Genomic DNA, 27522 nt, shown 5'->3' with positions numbered 1-27522 from the left:
AAAACTTTTCTAGGTGTTTCTTCCTTTGCCTAAAACATCTGACACGCTATTTTTGGGTATATGTTCTTCTCATGCTTCCCTACCCTTGTATACACGAATTCTAATGTCAAATGTTCCATGTGCTCCCAAACACATGCTGCTTAGAAACATTAAGGCAGGTTTTAATGTTCTTTCTTAATCTTAGAATTATAATAATTGGCATGAAAAGGAAATTGTACCATTTTTATGATTTTCATGCTGGCTTTTGCATTTATGAAATTTTATTCCCATCAGTTTAATATATCTACTGATTTACATAATACCTAACTTATCTACAATGTCTAGTTGAGAATATCCACGAAAAGCTCAGTTAAAAATTCTAACACCTTCAAGATAAGACTTTATAAATATCAAAGAACAGGAAATCTGTTCTGTAATTACTCCTGATATAGGACATGCAGATTGAGACATTATGTTCTCGTAAACTAACAGAATGGATCGTGTCTATTATAGGTGTACTTCTTCTTCATGAAAATGTCCTTTCCATTACTGGAAAAAGACATTTAATGCAAAAGTAGGCACTGAACAAGCAGGCTCTTGATAAGAAAAAAGGAAACTTTCAGGATAAAAGGCATCCATCACTTGTGGTTTCTTCTTTCAATCCAGAAAATAGTATTTCCATTAAGCATTCTGTTTTTGTTGGGATAGTGATTGCTTGGGGGAAATTTTAAAACTTACTTCATAATTTGTCTCACTAACTTAACTGACATTATAGGCACCCGAGGCTTCTGGAAATATTGTTTAGGTAAAAACACTGCCATCAAAATAGCTGTAAATGAGTTTTCCTGCTTAACAATTACTCTTCGTTTGAGGATAAAGCCATGAGCAAAAGCTTCTCACCTTTTCCTAATTTCGGAATCCACAATAATCTGCCTCTTCTTTTGGGGAGGTGGTGGTGGGAGTTCCTCTTGGGCATGCTTTATGAGGATTTGTTCCCTCGTGGTCACCATAGTTACCGTTTCCATTACAGTTGTCTGTGTTAGTGATGGCTGAGTGGTGGTGACAGCCTGTGAAATCTGCAAGAAGTATTGAAACAGAGGTCACACACTGCTTGAAAGACTTCAGCAAAGACTGCTTGGAGTGGTGAAGGAAAATAATGAGAAACTGTTCCTATTTGTTAGTAAATTGACCTTCAGATCAAAATAGCACCATATTGAACCCAAATCAAATTGTTTTATCTGACTTAAGTTATGTTGACTGAAACCACAGAGGAAAGTAATCTCAAAACCAAAAGTAAACTAGCGCCTCTTCAATTTATTGGTCAAGCTATGGGGGAAATAAGTGGGGCAAAGGAGGAAAACTTAGGGTGTCATTCTGTCATTTAATTAGACATGCTGTTTAAAGTATTTACAACACTAATGTAAATTTTGCTCAGGTATGCCAGCACTAATTCCATTGCCTGGAACATTGTATATGTTTATTAAATAGTGCACTGAATGCATCTTTGGTTTTCATAAATATAATTATTTAGAGTCTATAAATTTTTAGACAAAATTCTTTGAACTGTGTAATAAATGACTTTTTAATCAAATAAGTGATATGCCCTGTAAAAGTACAATAAAAGATTAATATAAAATGCCCATTAGTCCAGAAATACATTTAAGCTGAATATTATTCGAATGTTAAAAAGCACGCTACACTTGTTTGATTTAAATTAGTCAATCTGTTAAAATATTTGAGTATCCAAAGTTAGCATTCAATTCTTCTTGGTTTAGAATCACACTAACTTTGTGTTCAGACTTTACAAAGGTTTTTTTTTTAGACATAGATCATCACTCTTTGAAATGATACGATTTGTGACCCAAGTCGTGAGAGGCCATTCCCTCAGTACACAGGCATTACCAGACAGACAAGTCACAAAACGGTGAGACATCCTCTTGCCTTAACCACCAATTCTGTCTCACAGTCCTCCAGTTATTAAGACTAAAATGTTACCTCTTGTGATGTTAATCATTACTCTTCCAGTAAGCCAAATTTTTCGGAAGATCTATTTCCATGGAGACCAAAACAGGCCTGCTTTGGATCCACTTATACATACTAAATATACACATAGTCAAGGATCTGGTTGGGACCAAGATTAGTTTTACTGATTTTCCTGAATTTGCCAAGAGATAAGAAAGAGGTTTGAGGGAACCTCCCTGCCTCACACATGATGACCGATTCCCTCAATGGGAAGAAAGCAGGGAAGCCTCATGATCTTCTGATTTCAGCTTCCAAATAGGAATTGACATGTAGTAATGAAATCCTTTGTCATGGTGTCTTATGTAAAAATTGCTTTTGACAAATACATTTTGAAGGTGCTACCCTTTGTGCAAGCCACATCTTTACATATGCCAAGGCCTTAGGGACTTCCATTTAGGTAGCCTAAATAGTTAAAAAAAAAAAAAAAGACATTAAGAGATATCAAGTTTCTACATGTGTCAAGCACAGGTTTTATCTTCTCTAAGATCTCCATAGATTCATTATTCAGAATCAAGCACTGAGCTTCGAACTATAATTATATAGTCCATTGACAAGTTATGCCAAAATGAAAGCAGAAGGTAACATAGTTTTTAAAAATGCTTAAGATATAACCTCAAACCTAACTGAACTCAACACAAAATGACAATTACATGATAAAATTAATTCTATCTTTAACCAAAAGGAACAGAGAGTTTTTAAGTAGGATTCCAAGAGCATTTAATTTTTTCAGAGTAACATTTTTTTTAACCATGGGCAAATTGTTTTTGCATACAATCAGGGCTTGAAGAAAATATTGTTCAGGTGGAAAATTTCTGCTTTTATATGTGCAGGCACCAGAATGCAGAGATTCTGAAAATACAAAGCTTTTTTTGCAGTTATATCTAATGTTATGGAATATTTGTGCTACTGAATATTTGGCTGTGAAATTAATTTCTAAAATGTTATAATATCTTCTAACTGATACTTATTATGAAATTGGATAGATGTGCCCACGGAAGGTAAAAAGAAATGGCAACATTATATACTATGAAAAGACATTTAAGAATATAGCAAACCTTGTAAGAAAGAAAAAGTAATATTTTTTAATAAAATAATAGCAGACGTGGATTTCTAATTGTTCTATACTATAATCATCACTATACTGTATTTGAAACTACTACTTCATTTCCTTTGGGATACAGAAATAAGAAAACATCTGTGTATTGACCCTGTAAATATAGGGTATAATTCATTATATATAACAAATTAATAATTACTTTCAAAACCTACTCCAGAATAAAAAACCTCCTCCTTACTACAGGATTCACTACTGCCAGAAGCAGACAACTCCTTCCTGAGTATGGAATCAAATTTTCCCATTGGCAAAGATCTTTACACCTAGTGGAAGCCTGCATTATTATGACTTCATTCATATAAAATTTGTTTTGGGAATTCCCTGGCGGTCCAGCGGTTAGGACTCTGTGCTTCCACTGCAGGGAGCATGCGTTCAATCCCTTGTCTGGGAACTAAGATCTCACAAGCTGTGCTGCGTGGCCTGAATCAATCAATAAATAAAATTTATTTTGAACCCTGAAACAACAAAGAGTAAGGTGAGTATTGTTTCCACCTGACAGTCTTAAAGGTCTGAAGCTTGATAATCATGACTCTAATAAATCTTATTTCCAAGCTCTATAATGCCAGGTACTTGCTAGAACTAGATTTAATCGGGTGCTCCAAAACCTAGATTTTCTGACTTTGGACATCATATTCAATTAAAGCAATCTAAAACTGCATAAGTTATTCAGCAGCTGAATCATAATGTTTCAATTAAATTCTAACATCTATTCAATATGTGTCACTACAGGACACCCACGAACAAATACAATGGAGATCTCACAGTATAGTAGTGAAGGTGACAACCACACAAATAATTGTGAGACAAGGTGAGTTCCATATGAAAAATACAAGTATGGAAAATAACTGCATGTAAATGTCTTCAAGAAAACAAAATAGATTTGTTTTTAAATACTAGCCCCTTGATCTGTCAGTTAACTAGCCAGTAAAAATGGAAAAGAATTATTTGTCTTTAGGTTTGGAAGCTAGTTCCCCTTACAGTGATTAAAAGTGGAGGTCTCTGAGACAGGCTCCACAGTTCTCAAACAACAGGTCCACAGCTCACATCCTGTAACATTTAAGGAAGACTGGTTACTCTCTCAGAGCTTTGATTTCTTTTCTTCATATGTAAAACAGTAACGATAATACATCTCTCACAACGGTGTTGCAAACAAGGCCTGCTTCATGGGTGTGCAACTTATGTAGTCACCCAGGTCCCCTCACTCAAAAGGATCTCATTCTTGGTTTCCTGCTCTGCTGTCACCCTCTTGAAATTCTTAATAATTTTTGTAAAGAATTCCTGCATATTCATTTTGCACTGAGCCTCGCAAAATATGTACCCCGTCCTGGAAGCAAGAATTAAATTACATAATGTTTGAACACAATAAGTACCCTCTTGCTACATATTAGTAATAACCACTAAAAAGTCCAGAGAAAATTCAGGAATTTTTCTAAACCGAACCTTCTTTACTTATAAAGTGATATATGTTAATTTCCAAAATTTACATTTTTCCCATTGTGAGAAAACCTGGAAGAGCATTTGCCCAGTATCTTGATAGTTCTAGGGTGAACATCTTCTTGCATTAAGGTTGTATAATTTGGGTAGGTCTAGAAAAAACATACTATTTTCAAACAATGAAAATCTTTCTTACCATTTTCTCTTCCATTTGTTTAAAAATGCACATTTTGAAAAGGAGCTACATGTACATTCAAGCATATTTAAAGAATGTAAAAGAGCATATAACGAAAGGAAACATTTCTTTTCCAGCACTGTGTCCAGTTTCTCATGGGCAACTAGTTGTATTTACCACCTGTTCTTATATTTTATTTTTTATTTTTTTGCAGTACGTGGGCCTCTCACTGTTGTGGCCTCTCCCGTTGCGGAGCACAGGCTCCGGACGCGCAGGCTCAGCGGCCATGGCACACGGGCCCAGCCGCTCCGCGGCATGTGGGATCTTCCCGGACCAGGGCACGAACCCGTGTCCCCTGCATTGGCAGGCGGACTCTCAAGCACTGCACCACCAGGGAAGCCCTGTTCTTATATTTTAAATTAACTTTGTGCTGTTATCTTTCTTTCAGTTTGGCCCATATTCTTAACTGTACCACTTAATTATTTAAATAGTCTTGACTTTGTAAGTTTTGATGTTAGAGATTTCACCTGGTATTGTGAGATACTATTTGAACATTTAAAAAAAAAACTTACTAAAAGAGATTCAAATTATAAAAAATTAGTTACCTAATTTATCTTATTATTATTAAAATACTTATACTTGTAATAATAGCTACCAGTCATGGAGCTCTCTGCACATTCCAGGCATTATGCTAGGTGCTTTGCATCCCTTATCTTATTTAAAATACTCAAAACAGTATCTGCAGTAAAAGCTTAGTAAGTGGTGGCTATCATTACCTCACAATGGCCCTAAGAATAAGTACTAACTTTATTCCCATTTTATAGATGAGAGGTAAAAATTTCAGGCAGGTTGACAAGTGTGGATTGAAGTTTCTCGTTGTGTTCTTTATACATACAGAACTTTAGAGTGATCACTGATTTTTAATGGGCATAGAGGGGTTGCAGTTCTACAGTTTAAAACATACTGCATAATCATAGCAACAGTTTTAGCTGATAACTGATATCCAGGCTTAAAACTATCTCCACAGGCATGGTAGCACAAGGCACAAATATGCGATGATGGTGTGAGGATTCACAATTCTAAGCAACAGAAAGGATTTATATGTTGAACTTTATGAGAAACCTGGGGTAAAAGATCAGGTGCTCACAAAGGAAGCTGGGTTATTAATCAAAAGGCTAAAAAATGTTCTATCTCATGAACAAATGCCAAGGAATTAACACAGCTAGGTGTAGCATACAAGGAGTGCCCAAGTTCATGAGAGTGGCTTGGTAACTAAACTGTAATATCAATTACTGCCCTGTTTTGATACTGATATTAAGGCAATATAACTTATTGAATATATACTGATATTAGAATCATAAGCACAGAGTCAATATTCAAAAGATATCATAAAAGAAGTCATTCTCCTATTTGAAATATAATATTATATGATGGTTAAGAAGGTTTATTCCATAAAACTCTCTTTAATTTTATGTATTTTGTCCCTCACTTCAAATTCTCTTTGGTACACATTGTCAGAAAAAAGAGATACATGTTGGCTTCAGGATACATACTAAACACAGAATTTGAGCAACTGTGTGAATTAGTCACATCTGCAAAAATTCAAGAAGCAATGAAATTTATTTTTTCTGATCCACCTGACCTTCCTCTACACACCATCTGGCAGGAAGTAATGGAACACTTTCTTTAACTAGGGATGCAGATTATTAAGCATACAGAAAAAACTTGGATTTTTCTTGCTGTGTTATTTCATTTATTGTCAATAAACAATAGATTTATCATATAGATGCTGAGTATTTTATCTTAATAGTATTTTAATTACATACTCATGATGAGTGAAATGTAACTATTTCAGAAGCCAGTCTTCTTCTAATAGGAAGAGAATTTCATTTTTATTATCATCTTCCAGCTGACCCTGAGATTTATACAATGGAGATAGTTGGAATCTCTTCACTAATTACTCCAGAGTTTTATATAAAATTTCAAGAAAAGAGAAACGCATCATAAACATTTAGAATTGGAAAGACACTACAGAGATCTTCCTAGACCAAATTTTTCATTTTATAAATAAGGAATGAGTGGTTCCAACAGTTAATTCAGCTCTTGTCTCTTAAATTTTCAGTGCCTACAACATTTTATGTTGTTGTCGATAAATGAATTTACAACATAAAACCAGTTGCACTGATGCACACAAGGCCTGTTCTCAAACATCTACTTTAGCTGAAGGTAGCAAAAGAATACAGTTAATTCCCAAGGTTATTTGAGCTATAACTTGGAAATTTTCTAATAAAACCTTTAACCTAAGCAATTAACCAAAAGATGCTCTAAAATTCAAGATAGTTAGTCCATGAATTAACTAAGACAAAAACCTAAAATAAATGAGGAAATTTTATTTTAATTATGGGTTTTATAAAACCATTAAAATTGTTTTTTAATTGGCAGCAGACTGATTAGACTTGGAGAGCTTTCAGGAACCACTGAAAAGGGTTGTCAACTGAAAGGCCTTAGAGTATTTTTAATTAAAATCATTGGCAAAAAGATGAGAGGCAAACCAATTGTAACTACATTTCATGTATCAAGAGGTCTACAAAATAATGCTTTGAGAATGGGTACAGTCAGAATGTGCATGTAAAATATTTTATGGAGAGTAAAAACAGGGATCTCTAAAATACGAGAATGAACTCTGAAAAGAAAGGCAAATACAGAAATTTTCATCTTAATGCTTTTGCATCTATTTGCATTTCTGGTATTATGAAAAACACTAGCTTATTATCTTCAACCATGTTTTACATTACTTACATGTCTGGCAGGAGTTTTAAAACTCTCAGAAGGACATAAATAATGTAGAACAGGTATATCCATACATAATAATCACTTTCTTTATTTGGGACTCCATGAGTACAGACACAGACACACACAGCATAAACATGTACGCTCATGTTCAAGGGGAGGGGAATTCTGAGGACATTAATTTTATCTTTAAGGTATTTGTGCTCATAGTTCAGAACACTGCAAAAATGGTCATTAGGAATATAGCAAAATATTGATAAAATGGGAATAAGAGCTATGAACTTGCACGAGTCATAGAATGTTCCTTATTTCTGGCAAAGAAGATAATTTACTCTGTTTAAAAAAATCACAAGGCTACAGAACTTCTGGACTTATCTAGATAGATATATTCTTATGTCTAAACTCATGCTGCCAAGTCTAACATAAATTACCATAATAAATTATAAAGCAAATGAATAATATCCCCTTTCCATAGTATACCATGATTTCAGTTAAATGCGAAAAATAACATTTCAAATCATTTAAAGTATTAACTATAATGAATTTCTGACTATCATATTCCCTAATTACAATCAAAATATAAATATGTCCACCAGGGGCACGGCATTTAGGAAAAAATAGCTGAGTAAATTTCAATGAGCACGTTTATTAAAAAGTTTGGAGGAAATATAGGGTCATTCGAGTATTTAAATAAGTCAATTCAAGGTGTATTTCATTTGCTCTCTTTTCCCATTTTAAGCATCCACATAGCAAATGTTATTATTCTTTTTAACTTTTGGAAACAGAAAGTATTTCCATTTTCTTAGGCTGCCTTCTCATCAACTTCAGCATCTTCAGCTTGTGTCCAGGTATTATTCAAGCCAAACCTGACTCTGAAATGCAACAGAGCAGCCCTCATAGTTGATTTTTTTCATGTTTTGATCTCTTGCCATGCTACTGTTTCATAAGGTCAAAATCCCTCAAAGCCTTGACCTGAATAGCAGTCAAAATTTCGGGCACATGATGAGCACACATGAGCACGATCGGATGCCTTGTCATCTCAGTCACAATTCCAACACCCTACTGGATTTTAACCATTACCAGAACTTTGCTCATTCTTTATACCAATCATTTAAAAGGATTTTTAAAAGACTGAGTATATTGTGTCATTAATGTGACTATTTTTCCCCCACAAACATGCTGGAATATATGCATACAAGTGAGCTTTGTTCTTTAAAGTCACAACCTTACCCTCAACATTCTTGGAATTCTTATGCAATTTTGATTAAGTTCAATGTGACACGTAAGACAGAAATTCACTTTTTTTAGTTACAAGATACTACTTCTTTTTTCACTCTATCTCCTTTTAATTCCTCTTTCCCTGGGTAGCTTCCTAAGAGCCCCCCACTCCCAAACAATGATTTGGATTGGGCCTATGATAGTGCATTTTTGGAAAAAAACAAGGAGTGAAAAGTGAGACATGAGCTTAAGAAAGGCTCAAGCTTAGTGTCCTAGGAAGCAACTTGCTAATATAACTCCATTTATCTGCTTCTGGTCTGGTATAAGAGTGTATAGTGGTTTAAAAATAAATTTTAAAAAAATCATAGTGAACTTACAACAAGCTGTCCAGACTCACTAAACAGAATGCCTTGCATATCAAGAGAACCTTTTTTTCTCAAAATGCTTTCATGTCTATGGTTTTATTTTACCCTCATCAAACCCCAGTGAGCAAGTAGAGCAGATATATGTTATATGTTGGAAATCATTATATAAAGAATTACACAAACCAAAGTTAGTACTGTTTTACCATAGATTTCATAAAGTTCAAAAAGAGGAGGTTAAGTAAGTTGCCCTAGGTGGTAGTCTCATAACTTTTAAGCCATTAAAAAATAAGGTTTCTATTTTATTTTTTAACCAACTAAAATAATCAAATAAGTAAGATTTTGATGAGACGCACAAGTCTCATTCCACAGAATGAGCATATTTAAATACTAGCAATATACTGCTAGGAAATACTAATCAATATATTGCTAGGAAGGTCTCCGTTCTTCCCATTTCAGGCAGCACTGAGGAACACCAGAATGTGGGGACTGGCACATATGTCACTGTCTTACTAATTCAATGTTTTAAAAAAATATGTTCTGCAGACTTTATCAAAGGCTGCATGCAGATTACTAGCCTACTGAATGAGATTTTCTGAGCACAAAATCTAGGACTATGCACTTGAATCAGTTTCCCAGGTAACTATTATGCAGACTCAAGTTTGGAAAACCACTGCCAATAGGGCAAGCGAACCAGAATGCAACCTTTTGTTAACCCCATTACACCTCTGTGAATATACCCCCTTAAAGGGACACATTTCAAAATATCTTCATCAAATAATGCCAGTGCTTCTTAACATGGTAACTGACTATTTTACAGCACCAATAATGTATGGAACCAGTGGGTATATATTGGAATGATATCACTGATGGTTTAAAAAGTATAACACTTCCTAATGTCTCACATATTTGTTACATAAATGCCAATGATCATGCAAAGTAACCAAGGCCAGATTACATATAATAAGAAGAATCATGATCTCGTGGTAAAATCACTATTATATCAAGTAATTGCCAAAAATATAGTCAATAGAATTTTTATTATTGCCCAATGACTGTATGAGAAATTACTGCAATTGATACTCCTTCAAGTTTTAAATTTTAAATATGAATTTGGTTTTTAAAAAAAGATTGAACTGTGACTGAAAATCATATATGTTGGCTGATCATATTTTCTTAAATTATATTCTTGGAAGCAATACTTCAAACTTCATTTCTTCATCTTTCAACAAACATTTCCTAAGTGCCACTTATCAGATGCCAAATATCAAAAAACAAATTCCCTGTACTGTCTCACAAGAGAGGAGATATATGCCTAAAGCTACTGAATGTGGCTTTAATAGAGGTGTGTGCATGGTGCATTGAACTATGATCTGTGACCAATTAGTAAAAGCTTCTATAATGTGAAACAATATGGCAGAATGTATTAAACACTATTAAACATAATGTTAATATTTTGAATGACTGTCCATGATTCCACCATCTAATAACCATATCAGATAATAAAAGTTTCTAGTTTAAAAATATCACATTAAAAAAAATTATCAAAACTTTTACAATTCTTAGCATAAAAACACATGACACTACAAGTAAAACACAGATGTTTTCCTAATCTACAGCCTATATGTGTTAGTATAACTAAGCGGCATGATTTTATGAATCAACAGTCTATGGCAGAAAATCCACTGATTATAACCTCACTTGCACTAATTGAAAGAGGTCTTCAGTGAAATCAAAGGACCTGGGCCCTAGTCCTGCTCTTATCACTGACTTTCCTTGGACAATTCACTTTTCCTCCCTAAACTTCATTTTCTCATACGTAAAATGTAGAGGTCAATTAATAGCCCTCATCATTCCAGGGATCATTCCAGCGTGATGACACAGTTCCCTAGCATTTTGTCCGACTGCTCTGAGTCACTCAGATCGTCATTCCCATTGAATTGGAGGGGATTACACTCTAAGGCAGTAGCTAGTTCAGTCCACTAGCACTCACTCCTCCACTTCTACCACATTCTCCAATGTCAAGGCAACCAAGAGAGCCATGTTGTTATTCAACTGAATACTTAGCAAGGACTAATCTAGTGACACCCTTTGCAGGGTTACAGCACCACTCTCTTATTGCAGATTTCAAAAATCTGAAGGATAATTTACTGTAGGTTAATTATTATCACTAACCTGTGCTGAACTCTTTTCAAGTTTTTGGACTAAATTATCCCAGCGCTGGGCAAAGTTGTCCAGCCATGCTTCCATCTTTTGGGCTACCAATGTATTTTTCAGTGTTGAAAGAAGATCTTGGTTGAGTGAGCAGAGTTTGTCCATGGTTTGCTTTTTCTTTTCTAGATCGGTTTTTAAAACCTGTTAAAACAAGGAAGAACACAGACTAAGCCTAGGTTACATTTTATGAAACACTATAGTTCAATTTGCTTTTGCACGCACTTTCTCATTTGTATACATATGGAAAGATTATAATTGTGCCTGCAAAAGATCGAGAGTTCATAAAAATATAAGTAGAAAATTATAATCCAAATAATGTTCCCTTGAAGAGAAATAAAAGTCAGATGTAGAATAAACACCTCGTTGAGGCACTTACGAACTACCTAAACATTTTTGAAGAACTGCCAAGTAAAAATGTAGCATTGCTTCAAAAGGCAAAACAGAGATCAACATATGGAAATTACTTTTTAACATTTGGAGGTTTTCTAAAGTGAAAGGCATGGCTCTTGGATGTTAGTGACTATCTTTCTAATTTCTGATAGAATTCAAAAAAAATATCACAGGCCAGAAGTACTGAAGAAAAGATAGTGAACTGAGAAGATGAGCATGGCTAAGGGGCCTTCCCAATCTGAAATGCTGTGATTATTTGAATAAATTTGCAATATTATTTATTTCTATGATTTTTACATTCTTTTCATTATTTGGATACAAAAACCTTGTTATTCAGTTTACTGACTTTTTCATTTTTTAGCATCTGTTATTAACTTTCAGCTATTTGAGTAATTATCTTCTAAAGCTAATTTTAGAGCCCATTAAGTAATAGAACTAAGTAATTGAGTATAACACAAATCCTTTGGAATCACTTTGCCTGTTTACTAAATGCTTGTGTTTTATGAAGTATTTTTATACCATTCATATTTCCAAAGTTCCTGGGAGCTATGGAGGGTTACGCATGCCATTTGGTTGATACAGAATGAATAAACAAAGTGGCTTGTGTGAAATCAGTAGATCAGGGCAGCTTATTCTTTCATTTTATCCATTAAGGTCAACCTATGCTTTGGGAAATCCCATTTCCGTCTCCCAAATGCTAGTCCCTGATGTAATTTGTAAACATAGAGTAAGAAGAAAGAAAGGAGAGAATTATTTTATGGCCCCTTTACAATCCCCTCTTTTTGGCAGTAGCAAGTACAACGAACATAAACTAAGCTGTGAGACCTGTCCTTCCAAAATAAATGCAAATTTATTTAAGTACAACTAACATTGCACATGGCAAAGAAATGAGTATGAAACAGATGTCCCAACTGCTCATGAACCAAAGTGTCATCGACAGAGAGAAATCAACACACACACCCCTTCCCACCCCACCCCCACTCTCCGCTCAAAGGACACTTTATGTAGTTCATTTTGGCATGCCACCTGCATTGATAGCTCTTAACTGCAGACTGCTCCAGTGTCTCCTTCAATTAGTTCATCCTTTTCTCAGAATCTACTTCACCTGGTGTTCTTTATATTGCAGTCTTACTGCAAGCCATTTTTAGGGAATAAAAGCAAGTTTTGAAATGAATTTCTAGTTTCTGCTCAATAATTGTTTTTTTCACTATTTTTTCTAAGTCTGAAAGAATGCAATAGACCAAAATATGAATTAAGACATATAAGCTGAATCTGAAGAAGGGGAAACCATTTGTGTTGGAAATTTATGGGTAGTCTCATGTTACCTAAAAAGATTTTCTTAGATGATCTATAAAAGTAATTGGATACCCAAAGAGATTTAGTGGCAAATGAAACGAAGCCTCCTGTGTTAACATTAAACCAAATGAAGAAGCACTTAGCAGGTTGTGGGGGGGGATGAATTGGGAGATTGGGATTGACATATATACACTACTATGTATAAAATAGATAACTAGTAAGAACCTGCTGTATAAAAAATAAATAAAATAAAATAAAATTCAAAAAAAAAAGAAGCACTTAGTGAACATAACAAAAATAAAGGGGAAATTCGCCATTAAGGAATACAATTAGGGAAAATAACTCAAGGTAAAATAAAAACAACATTATTATAAAAGTGTGGAATTATCAAATCAATATATTTTTACCTAAATCTGTATGACAAAAACACTGTACTAACCAAGGCTTCTATCTAGTAAATTCTAGATCTATGTTTGTCAAATGGTGAGGGCAGGATAGTAGTTCTACCTCAGTTTGTTTCCCCTTGTTGGCTCTGGGCCAAGCTCTCTCTTTCTCTCCCAATCTTTCTTCCTCTTAAAATCTCCCAGTTCCTGAAGTACTCTCCCACCATAACTAAGAGAGGGAGAAAACAGGAAATCCATGGTGGTGCCAGATACACTGCAACACAGTAATGAATTGCCTTCTCCCATCTATCCTTGGAGAGCAATTATTTTAAGCTTGGATTTTGTGTGTGTATATCAAATAATTATGATTTAATTGTTACTAATATTTAGAGTATAAAAAAACATGCCTTTCTGCATATCAAGAATTGATTACAGATCTTTGACTGCCAGAGAACCAGAGAGTTCTAGAAAACTCAGGAGGCAAAAAGAAAGTCTAGAAAACATGTACAAGGCAGAGGTCAGCTAGGATTTTAAAAGAAGAAATATATTTTCATAGAAGTGAGGCACCTGGACATACCTCCCAAGGTAATCAGGAAAGTACAGCCAATAAATCAGATTGGACAACAGTAGAAATGGGCAAGAAACAGATAAGCTGCTCAAGAAGACAGAATAAACATGTTCTATCTGGTCAAGGTTAGATGATTTGAAGTGAAAAGAGAATGTATACTTACAAAAGGCCCAGAAAGTCTTCACCCTATTCTCATCAGACGTATGCTTCAGAGAGTAATGCCAAGACAATTTCTCTTAAACTGGCAAAACTGAATTCTGTACCTATTTTATGTGTAGTTATTTGTCCATATGTAAGAAGTACTGCAATTCTTTCTAATCACCTGTTGTTGTATTTAGGTAGAATGATCCACTGTGGGGGCTTCTCAACTTGAGGGAACGTCAAAATCACCAGGAAGGCTTGTTAACTAGCAGATTGCTGGGCCCTACACTTCCAGAGTTTCTGAGTCAGTAGGTCTGGGATACGGACTAAGAATTTGCATTTCTAACAAGTTCCCAGGTGATGCTGCTAGTCTAAGGACCACACTTTGAGAACCACTGATACTATCTGGATGAATTCTTTGAGGGTGATCACAGGAGATGAGGTCAAGGTAGCAAGTCCTGGTGAAACAGCACTGTCAACAGGGACTTGCCAAGCTCCCATAAGCACTCTGTCCCTGCCATCTGATCTCACAGACACTTGATAGTGACCTAATTCCACAGTACTCCTGCAGCCCCTGCACACCATCCTCTCTTTTGTCAAGTTTCCCAGAGTTGTCCTTCCCTGGCAGACGCCACGAATCCTCACAGCAACAGTACTCTTCCCCAGGAACATATTTCTTGTAGGTTTGGGCCTCCCCATGATAACCTACTTGATTCTTCAAGTCTTAGAATTCACATCAGTTTCTTCTGTCCTTGCCTTTTTATTCTTTACACCAAATAAAACCTCAATTTTGATGATATAAAAATAACAGACTGACATGATTTGGACAAAATGATGTATGAGGAGGAATGAAATACGTTGACTCCTCATCCCCCACCTCAAATGAAAAGTAGGAGAAAATCCCATGGGTTATTAGTGATAATATTTCAAAACAAATTACACTGATTGTAAATAAAAGAGAGTTTTAGCATACTGTATATATACCTAGGTATGTAGTAGGAAATGGTGACAGATGGTACCTGTTTTGGGTCTCAGATTGTGACATATTTTAATGAACATTAAATTCTTATTCACTGCCTGAGTCAGCAGGGGAATTTTACCTCAAATTCTAGACCAGCTGTCAGGTTTTGTTAATTGGTTTAAACTATCAAATGGTAAGACTTATACAAAACATATTTTCATTTTGTTCACAAGTAAGGTGACATAACTGGAATTTTAATCATATTGGAAAATTACTGAGACTTTGCTAAGAGAGCATTTTCATGGCCCTGAAGCTAGTGACGTCTTTTTTTTTTTTTTTTGCGGTACGCGGGCCTCTCACTGTTGTGGCCTCTCCCGTTGCGGAGCACGGGCTCCAGACGCGCAGGCTCAGCGGGCGTGGCTGACGGGCCCAGCCGCTCCGCGGCATGTGGGATCTTCCCGCACCAGGGCACGAACCCGATCCCCTGCATCGGCAGGCGGACTCTCAACCACTGCGCCACCAGGGAAGCCCTAGTAACGTCTTTTACTTACAAAAATGTCAACACAGTGGCACATGATTGTTTAAAACAGACTTTTTTCAACTGCAGTTATTTTCTGTCAAGAAATCAAATGTGATGAGGAGTTCTGAAATAGCTTAAAAGTCTTGGACATGGGTCTGGATATCTTGGTGCTCATTTTAAGTCTGCCACTAATCTTCTGTGATACTGTATCTGTGCCATGTGTTTTCTCCTGAGCCTCAATTTCCTCTTCTAAAATAACCTAGTCTGTCTCCTCGTTTTCATATCCACTGCTCCTTAGTTCAGTTCTTCTAACTGGCCTACTTACTACTAAAAGTCTTACTACCAAAGAGCATTCCAAAAATGTAAACATGATTGTTATTCAACTCCCAATGGCTCCCCACTCGTTGAAGAACAAAATTACAAATGTGATCACTGATATGTTTGCACTGTTTGAAACAGATTACTTTTCTAAAATCTGTCTTTAGTAGTCACATCACTCAAAAGAACATACCTTCTGTGAGGAATGATTGCCTATCAACAGTAAGCTAGCATGTAATAACAAGTAATACCTACGTGAATCTATCTTAAATTAAAAGCCTATACAGGGGGAGGAGCTTCAAGATGGCAGAAGAGTAAGACGTGGAGATCAACTTCCTCTCCACAAACACATCAGAAATACATCTACATGCGGAACGACTCCTGCGGAACACCGAAAGAATGCTGGCAGAAGACCTCAGACCTCCCAAAAGGCAAGAATGTCCCCACGTACCTGGGTAGGGCAAAAGAAAAAAGAATAAACAGAGACAAAAGAATAGGGGCGGGACCTGCACCAGTGGGAGGGAGCTGTGAAGGAGGAAAGGTGTCCACACACTAGGAAGCCCCTTCGCGGGCAGAGACTGCGGGTGGCGGAGGGGAAAAGCTTTGGAGCCGCAGAGGAGAGCACAGCAACAGGGGTGCTGGGGGCAAAGCGGAGAGATTCCCGCACAGAGGATCGGTGCCAACCAGCACTCACCAGCCCGAGAGGCTTGTCTGCTCACCCGCCTGGGCGGGTGGGGGCTGGGAGCTGAGGCTCGGGATTCGGAGGTCAGATCCCATGGAGAGGACTCGGGTTGGCTGCGTGAACGCAGCCTGAAGGGGCTAGTGCGCCACGGCTAGCCGGGAGGGAGTCCGGGAAAAAGTCTGGAGCTGCCGAAGAGGCAAGAGACTTTTTCTTCCCTCTTTGTTTCCTGGTGCGCGAGGAGAGGGGATTCAGAGCGCTGCTTAAAGGAGCTCCAGAGACAGGCGCGAGCCGCGGCTAAAAGCGCGGACCCCAGAGACGGGCATAAGACGCTAACGCCGCTGCTGCTGCCAGCCACCAAGAAGCCTCTGTGCAAGCACAGGTCACTATCCACACCTCCCCTCCCGGGAGCCTGTGTAGCCCGCCACTGCCAGGGTCCCGTGATCCGGGGACAACTTCCCCGGGAGAACGCACGGCGCGCCTCAGGCTCGTGCAATGTCCAGCTGGCCTCTGCAGCCGCAGTCTCACCACGCATCCGTACCCCTCCCTCCCCCCAGCCTGAGTGACCCAGAGCCTTCGAATCACCTGCTCCTTTAACCCCGTCCTGTGTGAGCAAAGAACGGACGCCCTCAGCCGAGTCCAAATCCAAAGCTGAACCCCTGGAGCTGTGCAAACAAAGGAGAGAAAGGGAAATCTCTCCCAGTAGCCTCAGGAGCAGTGGATTAAATCTCCACAATCAACTTGATGTAACCAGCATCTGTGGAATACCTGAATAGACAACGAATCATCCCAAATTGAGGAGGCGGACTTTCTGAGAAACGACAAAAATATATTTTCCCCTTTTTCTCTTTTTCTAAGTGTGTATGTGTATGCTTCTCTGTGTGATTTTGTCTGTATACCTTTGCTTTTACCATTTGTCCTAGGGTGCTGTCTGTCCATTTTATTTTTCATTACTTAAAAAAAATTATTTGCTTAATAATTATTTATTTTAATAACTTTATATTATTTTATTATACTTAATTTTATTTTACCTTCTTCTTTCTTTCTTTCTTTTTTTTCTCCCTTTTATTCTGAGCCCTGTGGAGGACAGGCTCTTGGTGCTCCAGCCAGGCGTCAGGGCTGTGCCACTGAGGTAGGAGAGCCAAGTTCAGGACACTGGTCTATAAGAGACCTCCCAGCTCCACGTAATATCAAACGGCAAAAATCTCCCAGAGATCTCCATCTCAACGCCATGACCCAGCTCCACTCAACGACCAGCAAGCTACAGTGCTGGACACCCTATGCCAAACAACTAGCAAGACAGGAACACAACCCCACCCATTAGCAGAGAGGCTGCCTAAAATCATAATAAGGCCACAGACACCCCAAAACACACCACCAGACATGGACCTGCCCACCAGAAAGACAAGATCCAGGCTCATCCACCACAACACAGGCACTAGTCCCCTCCACCAGGAAGCCTACAAACCCACAGAACCAACCTTAGCCACTGGGGACAGAAACCAAAAACAACAGAAACTACGAACCTGCAGCCTGTGAAAAGGAGACCGCAAACACAGTAAGTTAAGCAAAATGAGAAGACAGAAAAACACACAGCAGATGAAGGAGCAAGGTAAAAACCCACCAGACCTAACAAATGAAGAGGAAATAGGCAGTCTACCTGAAAAAGAAACCAGAATAATAATAGTAAAGATGATCAAAAATCTTGGAAATAGAATGGAGAAAATACAAGAAACGTTAACAAGTACCTAGAAGAACTAAAGAGCAAACAAACAGAGATGAACAACACAATAAATGAAATAAAAATTCTCTAGAAGGGATCAATAGCAGAATAACTGAGGCCTAAGAATGGAAAAGTGACCTGGAAGATAAAATAGGGCAAATAACTACTGCAGAGCTAAATAAAGAAAAAAGAAGGAAAAGAAGAGAGGACAGTCTCAGAGACCTCTGGGACAATATTAAACGCACCAACATTCAAATTATAAGGGTCCCAGAAGAAGAAGAGAAAAAGAAAGGGACTGAGAAAATATTTGAAGAGATTATAGTTGAAAACTTCCCTAATATGGAAAAGCAAATAGTTAATCAAGTCCAGGAAGCACAGAGAGTCCCATACAGGATAAATCCAAGGAGAAACATGCCAAGACACATATTAATCAAACTATCAAAAATTAAATACAAAGAACAAATATTAAAAGCAGCAAGGGAAAAAAAAAAACAAGTAACACATAAGGGCATCCCCGTAACGTTAACAGCTGATCTTTCAGCAGAAACTCTGAAAGCCAGAAGGCAGTGGCAGGACATATTTAAAGTGATGAAAGAGGAAAAACCTACAACCAAGATTACTCTACCCAGCAAGGATCTCATTCAGATTTGATGGAGAAGTTAAAAGCTTTAAAGACAAGCAAAAGCTAAGAGAATTCAGCACCACCAAACCAGCTTTACAACAAATGCTAAAGGAACTTCTCCAAACAGGAAACACAAAGGAAGGAAAAGACCTACAAAAATAAACCCAAAACAATTAGGAAAATGGTAACAGGAACATACATATCAACAATTACCTTAAATGTAAATGGACTAAATGCTCCAACCAAAAGACACAGACTGCCTGAAAGGATACAAAAACAAAACGCGTATATATGCTCTCTACAAGAGACCCACTTCAGACCTAGGGACATATAGAGACTGAAAGTGAGGGGATGGAAAAAGATATTCCATGCAAATCAAAAGAAAGCTGGGGTAGCAATTCTCATATCAGACAAAATGGACTTTAAAACAAAGACTATTACAAGAGACAATGAAGGATACTACATAATGATCAAGGGATCAATCCAAGAAGAATATATAACAATTGTAAATATTTATGCACCCCACATAGGAGCACCTCAATACGTAAGGAAAATACTAACAGTCATAAAAGGGGAAATCGACAGTAACACAGTCATACTAGGGGACTTTAACACCCCACTTACACCACTGCACAGATCATCCAAAATGAAAATAAATAGACAAACACAAGCTTTAAATGATACATTAAACAAGATGGACTTAATTGATATTTATAGGACATTCCATCCAAAAACAACAGAATACACATTTTTCTCAAGTGCTCATGGAACATTCTCCAGGATAGATCATATACTGGGTCACAAATCAAGCCTTGGTAAATTTATGAAAATTGAAATTGTATCAAGTATCTTTTATGACTACAACACTATGAGACTAGATATCAATTACAGGAAAAAATCTGTAAGAAATACAAACACATGGAGGCTAAACAACACACTACTTAATAACCAAGAGATCACTGAAGAAATTAAAGAGGAAATAAAAAAATACCTAGAAAGAAATGACAATGAAATCACAACCACCCAAAACCTATGGGATGCAGCAAAAGCAGTTCTAAGAAAGAAGTTTATAGCTATATAAGCCTACCTTAAGAAACAAGAAACATCACAAATAAAAAACCTAACCTTACACCTAAAGCAATTAGAGAAAGAAGAATATAAAAACCCCAAAGTTAGCAGAAGGAAAGAAATCATAAAGATCAGATCAGAAATAAAAGAAAAATAAATGAAGGAAACGACAGCAAAGTTCAATAAAACTAAAAGCTGGTTCTTTGAGAAGATAAACAAAAGTGGTAAACCATTAGCCAGACTTATCAAGAAAAAAAGGGAAAAGGTTCAAATCAATAGAATTAGAAATGAAGAAGGAGAAGTAACAACGGACCCTGCAGAAATACAAAGGTTCATGAGAGATTAAGACAAGCAACTATATGCCAATAAAATGGACAACCTGGAAGAAATGGACAAATTCTTAGAAATTCACAACCTTCTGTGACTGAACCAGGAAGAAATAGAAAATATGAACCGACCAATCACAAGCACTGAAATTGAAACTGTGATTAAAAATCTTCCAACAAACAAAAGTCCAGGACCAGATGGCTTCACAGGTGAATTCTATCAAACATTTAGAGACGAGCTAACACCTATCCTTCTCAAACTCTTCCAAAATATACCAGAGGGAGGAACACTCCCAAACTCATTCTACTGGGCCAACATCACTCTGATACCAAAACCAGACAAAGATGTCTCAAAGAAAGAAAACTACAGCCAGTATCACTAATTAACATAGATGCAAAAATCCTCAACAAAATACTAGCAAACAGAATCCAACAGCACAATAAAAGGACCATACACTATGATCAAGTGGGGTTTATCCCAGGAATGCAAGGATTCCTCAATATATGCAAATCAATCAATGTGATACACCATATTAACAAATTGAAGGAGAAAACCATATGATCATCTCAATCAATGCAGAGAAAGCTGTCGACAAAATTCAACACCCATGTATGATAAAAACCCTCCAGAAAGTAGGTATAGAGGGAACTTTCCTCAACATAATAAAGGCCATATATGACAAACCCACAGCCAACATCGTTCTTAATGGTGAAAAACTGAAACCATTTCCACTAAGATCAGGAACAAGACAAGGTTGCCCACTCTCACCACTCTTATTCAACACAGTTTTGGAAGTTTTAGCCACAGCAATCTGAGAAGAAAAAGAAATAAAAGGAATACAAATTGGAAAAGAAGTAAAGCTGTCACTGTTCGCAGATGACATGATACTATACACAGAGAATCCTAAAGATGCTACCAGAAAACTACTAGAGCTAATCAATGAATTTGGTAAAGTAGCAGGATACAAAATTAATGCACAGAAATCTCCTGCATTCCTATACACTAATGATGAAAAATCTGAAAGAGAAATAAAGAAAACACTCCCATTTACGACTGCAACAAAAAGAATAAAATATCTCAGAATAAACCTACCTAAGGAGACAAAATATCTGTATGCAGAAAATTATAAGACACTGATGAAAGAAATTAAAGAAGGTACAAATACATGGAGAAGATACAAATACAAGACAAATACATGGTCTTGGATTGGAAGAATCAACATTGTGAAAATGACTCTACTACCCAAAGCAATCTACAGATTCAATGCAATCCCTATCAAACTACCAATGGCATTTTTCACAGAACTAGAACAAAAAATCCAGCGTTTGTATGGAACCACAAAAGACCGTGAATAGTCAAAGCAATCTTGAGAAAGAAAAACGGAGCTGGAGGAATCAGGCTGACTTCAGGCTATACTACAAAGCTACAGTAATCAAGACAGTATGGTACTGGCACAAAAACAGAAATATAGATCAATGGAACAGGATAGAAAGCCCAGAGATAAACTCACACACATATCGTCACCTTACCTTTGATAAAGGTGGCAAGAATATACAATGGAGAAAAGACAGCCTCTTCAATAACTGGTGCTGGGAAAACTGGACAGCTACATGTTAAAGAATGAAATTAGAACACTCCCTAACACCATACACAAAAACAAACTCCAAATGGATTAAAGACCTAAATGTAAGGCCAGACACCATCAAACTCTTACAGGAAAACATAGGCAGAACACTCTATGACATAAATCACAGCAAGATACTTTTTGACCTACCTCCTAGAGAAATGGAAATAAAAACAAAAATGAACAAGTGGGACCTAATGAAACTTCAAAGCTTTTGCACTGAAAAGGAAACGATAAACAAGACAAAAAGACAACACTCAGAATGGGAGAAAATATTTGCAAATGAAGCAACGGGCAAAGGATTAATCTCCAAAACATACAAGCAACTCATGCAGCTCAATATCAACAAAACAAAGAACGCAATCCAAAAGTGGGCAGAAGACGTAAATAGACATTTCTCCAAAGAAGATGTACAGATTGCCAACAAACACATGAAAGAATGCTCAACATCATTAATCATTAGAGAAATGCAAATCACAACCACAATGAGATATCATCTCACACCGGTCAGAATGGCCATCATCAAAAAATCTACAAACAATAAAGGCTGGAGAGGGTGTGGGAAAAGGGAACCCTCTTGCACTGTTGGCGGGAATGTAAATTGCTACAGCCACTATGGAGAACAGTATGGAGGCTCCTTAAAAAACTAAAAATAGAACTACCATATGACCCAGCAATCCCACTACAGGGCATATACCCTGAAAAAACCATAATTCAAAAAGAGTCATGTACCAAAATGTTCATTGCAGCTCTATTTACAATAGCCCGGAGATGGACGCAACCTAAGTGTCCATCATCAGATGAATGGATAAAGAAGATGTGGCACATATATACAATAGAATATTACTCAGCCATAAAAAGGAACGAAACTGAGTTATTTGTAGTGAGGTGGATGGACCTAGAGACTGTCATACACAGTGAAGTAAGCCAGAAAGAGAAAAATAAATACCGTATGCTAACATATATATGAAATGTTAAAAAAAAAAAAAAAGGAAAAAAAGTGGTCAGAAGAACCTCGGGGCAAGACGGGAATAGAGATGCAGACCTACTAGAGAATGGACTTGAGGATACGGGGAGGGGGAAGGGTAAGCTGGGACAAAGCGAAAGAGTGGGATGGACATATATACGCTACCAAACGTAAAATAGATAGCTAGTGGGAAGCAGCCTCATAGCACAGGGAGATCACCTCAGTGCTTTGTGACCACCTAGAGGGATGGGATAGGGAGGGTGGGAGGGACGGAGATGCAAGAGGTAAGAGATATGGGGACATATGTATATGTATAACTGATTCACTTTGTTATAAAGCAGAAACCAACACACCATTGTAAAGCAATTATACTCCAAGAAAGATGTTAAAAAAAATAATAATAGTAAAATAAAATCCATTGTTTTTAGCAAAGAAAAAAAAAACCTATAGAAAATTAGTAACTCTGGAGCAAAAAATGCATGATACAAATAAATATTTGGTAAAATGGTATGAATTTAACCGGGGAGATTTATTTAAGATTAGCTTTAAATAAATGATTTAATTATTATGATGTATAATATATCATATCAATACAGACATAAATAAACTTACATAATGTTATGAAATATTATTTACAGTAGATCTTTGTTTTATATTAGAGTTAACATCAAGTTAGCATTTACTAGAATTGATGAAAACTCAAAAAGAAATTATGCAATCTTTTATTTGAAATATCAAGCTCTTAATATTTGATTTTCCTCTCCCTTACTGGAAAATAACAAAATTCACAGTGGAAGAGAAGCTTTGGAGATCTTTATTAATCCCATAAGGTTCAACTCAAACTGAAATGTCTCAGTGAAGCCTGCTGTCTTCTTATTGTCAAAGTTCATTAATTCCTCAAAACACACAGCACAGGCACTATAATCAGTGCCATTTGGTTTGCTTTAATGTTTTTCTTGTTTTCCAAACTAGGGTATAAGCCCCTTCTATGTGAGCATAATCATGTCTTGTGCTTCTCTTCATATTTCTCAGAGAATCTACTTAAGTTTTCTTTAGACTCATTAGACTTATTAAACTTAAGTTTACTTTAGAATTATACTGTTCAGAACTTTACGGAACATTTACAGGTACTTCTTAGTGCTACCTTTTAATTTTTAATGAAATCTTATTCCAGGTATGCTATACTTTTTCAAGAGTACAATTCTGTTTCAAAAAACAAAGTTGAAACTTTACCTATATATTATGAAATTAATGTTTCTATCTCTCCAAAATTCGTATTTTGAATGCCTAACCTCCCAATGTGATATTAGGAGGTGGAGCTTTTGGGAGATAATTAGGCTTAGATGAGGTCATGAGAGTAAGGCCCCCATGCTAGGATTCAGTGCCCTTATAAAAAGAGAAAGTGACACCAGAGCTTCCTCTATCTCGCTATGTGAGGATACAGCAAGAAGGTGCTGTCTGGAAGCCAGGAAGAGGGCCCTCACCAAGAACCAAATCGTCCAGCACCTTGATCTGGTGCTTCCCAGCTTCCAGCACTGTAAGAAATAAATATCTACTGTTAAGCCACCAGTCTGTGGCATTTTGTTATAGCAGCCCAAGCAGACTAAGACAGGAACTGGGACCAAGAACTGGTGCACTCTTGTAACAAATACCTGAAAATGCAGGAACAGCTTTGGACTGGTTAATGGGTAGAGGCTGGAAAAGTTTTGAGGTGCATGTTAGAAAAAGCCAAGATTGACATGAAGATACTCTAAAGGGTAATTCTGGTGAGGACTCAGAAAAGAGAAGAGCTGGAAAGAAAGTTTCTATCTTTTTAGAGAATACATAAATAATCATGAACAGAATGTTGGTACAAATATGGATGGTAAAGGCCATTCTGATGAAGTCTCAGATGGAAATAAGGAACATACTGGACAAAGGAGACAATCCTTGTTATAAAGTTGCAAAGAACTTGACTGAACTGTGTTAATGTTCTAGTATTTTGTGGAAGGTAGAACTTGTGAGTGATGAAATTGGGTATTTACCTAAGAAATTTGATGTCTTTAGGAGATATCTAAGCCAAGTGTGGAAGGAACAGCATGGTTTCTCCTGAATGCTTATGGAAAAATGCAAGAAGAGAGAAACTGATTGAATAAGGAACTGTTAAGCAAAAAGAACCAGAACTCGTGGATTTGGAAAATTCTCAGCCTATACATATTACAAAAAATGAGAAAGCACAGTTCAGAAGAGTGTGGTTGATTCACCATTTGATAAGGATATTAGTGTGGGTGTGAGCCAGAGACCTAATCAGCCATCTCATCAGAAGCCCGGGATACAGATGGGATTATACCAGCAGAAACTGCCAGCTGGGATTAATGGAAACAAAGAAAACTGGATGGATTGAAGGAAGGCTGTGAACATGTGCTATTTCTCAAGAAGAGGGAACAATGATATAGGTTGATTCAGAGATCATCGCAGCTGCCACCCCGACCAGAGGCCCAGGAGGTGGGGCTAGTTCCTCCTGGGCTTCAAAGGGTGGGGCCACCTCTCAAATTTGGGATGCCCCCACCCAGTGCCTCAGGAGCAGCCACCACAGGGAGTCCTGTAGGTGGGGCTGCTGCAGAGAGCCATGGGGGCAGGAAGTGCCCTGTGAAGCGGAAGAGGCAAGGCCACCTTGTGGAATCCTGGGGGTGATGTTGCCACTCCAGTGGTCCTGCAGTGCAGAGCACCATTCTAAAGCAGGTTATTATCATACCTTAAGATCTAATGGAATTGTTCTTACTATGCTTTAGACGTATTTGGGGCCCGTCACCCCTTCCTGCTTTCCTATTTCTCCCTTTTAGAATGGGAATGCCTATCCTATACCTGTCACACCACTGTATTTTGGAAGCACATAACTAGTCTGGTTTCACAGGTTCACTGCTGGACAACTCGGTCTCAGGATGAATTGTACCTGGAGTCTTATTCATATCTGATTTAGATGATGATGCGACTTTGGACTTTACACTGTACACTGTAGAGATGATGTTGGAACCAGTTAAGACTTTTGGGGCTATTCGTACGGAATGAATGTATTTTGCATGTGAAAAAGACATGAATTTTGGGAGTCCAGGGGTGTAATGATATGGACTAAATGATTGTGTCCCCACAAAATTTATATGTTGAAATCCTACCCCCCATGGTATTAGGACATTGGGCCTTCCTTCGGGAGGTAATTAGGTTTAGATGAGGTTATGATAGTGCAGCTCCCATGCTGGGATTCATGGCCTTATAAGAAGAGACAGAGACACTAGAGTTTCTCTTTCCACTATGTGAGGACAGCAGCCCCAGCTCACTACAACATTATACCTTTCCCTATTTTAATTAAGAAAAGTAACAATATGGTATAATTGAATAGACTGATCTAAGCAAGAACAATGAATATTTCATTTAAGATTTGAAGGAACAGAAAGACCAAATAATGATGTTAGTATAAGCTATTGGGTTGTTTTTTAAAAAAAAGACTATTGAAAGCTAAAAAATACATACAGCCAGTTTTTGAAGACTTGATAACATTTCACTTTGCTCCTTAAAGCCACTTGTGTGAATCTTGTTCACTGCATCTTCTTTTTCTGAAAGCCATGCACTAAAAAGGCACTGAAAGAAATCAAATAATTCCAAAATAGAAAAAAAATAATTATTAAAGTACATCATTATATTTTTTCATTTATCCATTTAATATCTCTCCATGTCTTTCACTGATATAATATCCCCCACATGAGTCACCTGTTCTTCAGTAAAACGTTGCCATTTTAGAAGAATGTCTTGTAAAAGAACCCAGCGATCTTCTGTCCACCTACAGATGTTTGCCCACCGATCTCCCAGTACCTGGGGAAGAGAAAACCCACCACAACATCAGCAAACAATTAATTGTTAACTGAATTTTATTAAAAATGGCATGAATGATTTATAAAAGTATCTAACTTTGAGCCTCCTATTTATACCAGGAGTTGTAAAGAACACCCTGCCAGCTTCTGCTTATAATTAGATAAGCATTGTGCCTTTCATTTGTTAGATTAGTTCACTCTTTCTTTCACCTTACATTGAAAAGCAAAGATACTTACAAGAAGTCTGAAGCAGATATTACACCACTATTTGAAACGTCTCCACAGTAAATGCAAGCAAAAATATAAATGTAGAATTAAAAGAGGATTCTTCATTGATAATATGTAAAATGTGTATCTCTCTTAGGTCTGAAAATACATCCCAAAGAATAAAAGTCTGACTACTAAATAAGATGCCGAAAAAAGACTTTCATTTGAAGCAATCTTGTATAATTTGAATTGCTTAATGTCCTTATTGTAGAAGAAAATTAGTAGTGACTTAACATCGTATCCACATGTGAATTTTTAAAGTTAACTGGATTATTATTACAAAGTATTTAAATTCACTATTTCTCTATTCTAGTGAGAAAAACTGTAATATTTCCTGAGTAATAGCTACCCTATCTTTAGCATGTCACTAACATCTATATGCACACACTGTTTTAATATGTAATATAAACCAAGCACCAATGGTTTTTAGATGGAAAAAATATGTTGTGATGATTTCTGTGTAAAGGGAGTGTTTTAAGAAAAGAAATATATCATTAATTTCAACTCCATTAGGA

The 27522-nt window shown here is 36.9% G+C and overlaps 1 protein-coding gene across 2 annotated transcripts; it reads right to left on the bottom strand.

Annotated features, from left to right (window-relative positions):
- Window positions 1-365: 365 nt before the first annotated feature.
- Window positions 366-27106, bottom strand: LOC149744370 (dystrophin-like). Of its 2 annotated transcripts, XM_089904644.1 has the most exons (4): window positions 26640-27106; window positions 26403-26510; window positions 11270-11449; window positions 366-1055 (listed from the first exon to the last, which is right to left on the bottom strand). In XM_089904644.1, exons 2-4 carry the CDS (start codon window positions 26427-26429, stop codon window positions 876-878), a joined length of 387 nt encoding a protein of 128 aa, XP_089760770.1. In that variant the 5' UTR covers window positions 26430-26510; window positions 26640-27106; the 3' UTR covers window positions 366-875. The 2 variants fall into 2 exon arrangements, with proteins under 2 accessions (XP_089760770.1, XP_089760769.1); XM_089904643.1 differs by lacking the exon at window positions 26640-27106 and having other exon boundaries at window positions 26403-26622.
- Window positions 27107-27522: the final 416 nt, after the last annotated feature.

The sequence above is a fragment of the Delphinapterus leucas genome, chromosome X, assembly GCF_059928025.1.
Source record: "Delphinapterus leucas isolate spDelLeu-1000000601 "Yukka" chromosome X, BTC_Dleu_Yukka2, whole genome shotgun sequence".
NCBI classification, from domain to species: domain Eukaryota; kingdom Metazoa; phylum Chordata; class Mammalia; order Artiodactyla; family Monodontidae; genus Delphinapterus; species Delphinapterus leucas.
This window is presented reverse-complemented; position numbering and strand designations above follow the sequence as displayed.

What these genes read in the sequence shown, in the direction of transcription:
- LOC149744370 (XM_089904643.1), bottom strand. Translation starts at nt 26,567, where the DNA reads ATGATGTACTTTAATAATTATTTTTTTTCTATTTTGGAATTATTTGAT. An exon ending in CAAGTCTTCAAAAACTGGCT is followed by an intron (nt 11,450 to 26,402) that starts GTATGTATTTTT and finishes TTGTTTTAACAG; the next exon opens with GTTTTAAAAACCGATCTAGA. An exon ending in TTGAAAAGAGTTCAGCACAG is followed by an intron (nt 1,056 to 11,269) that starts GTTAGTGATAAT and finishes TACTTCTTGCAG; the next exon opens with ATTTCACAGGCTGTCACCAC.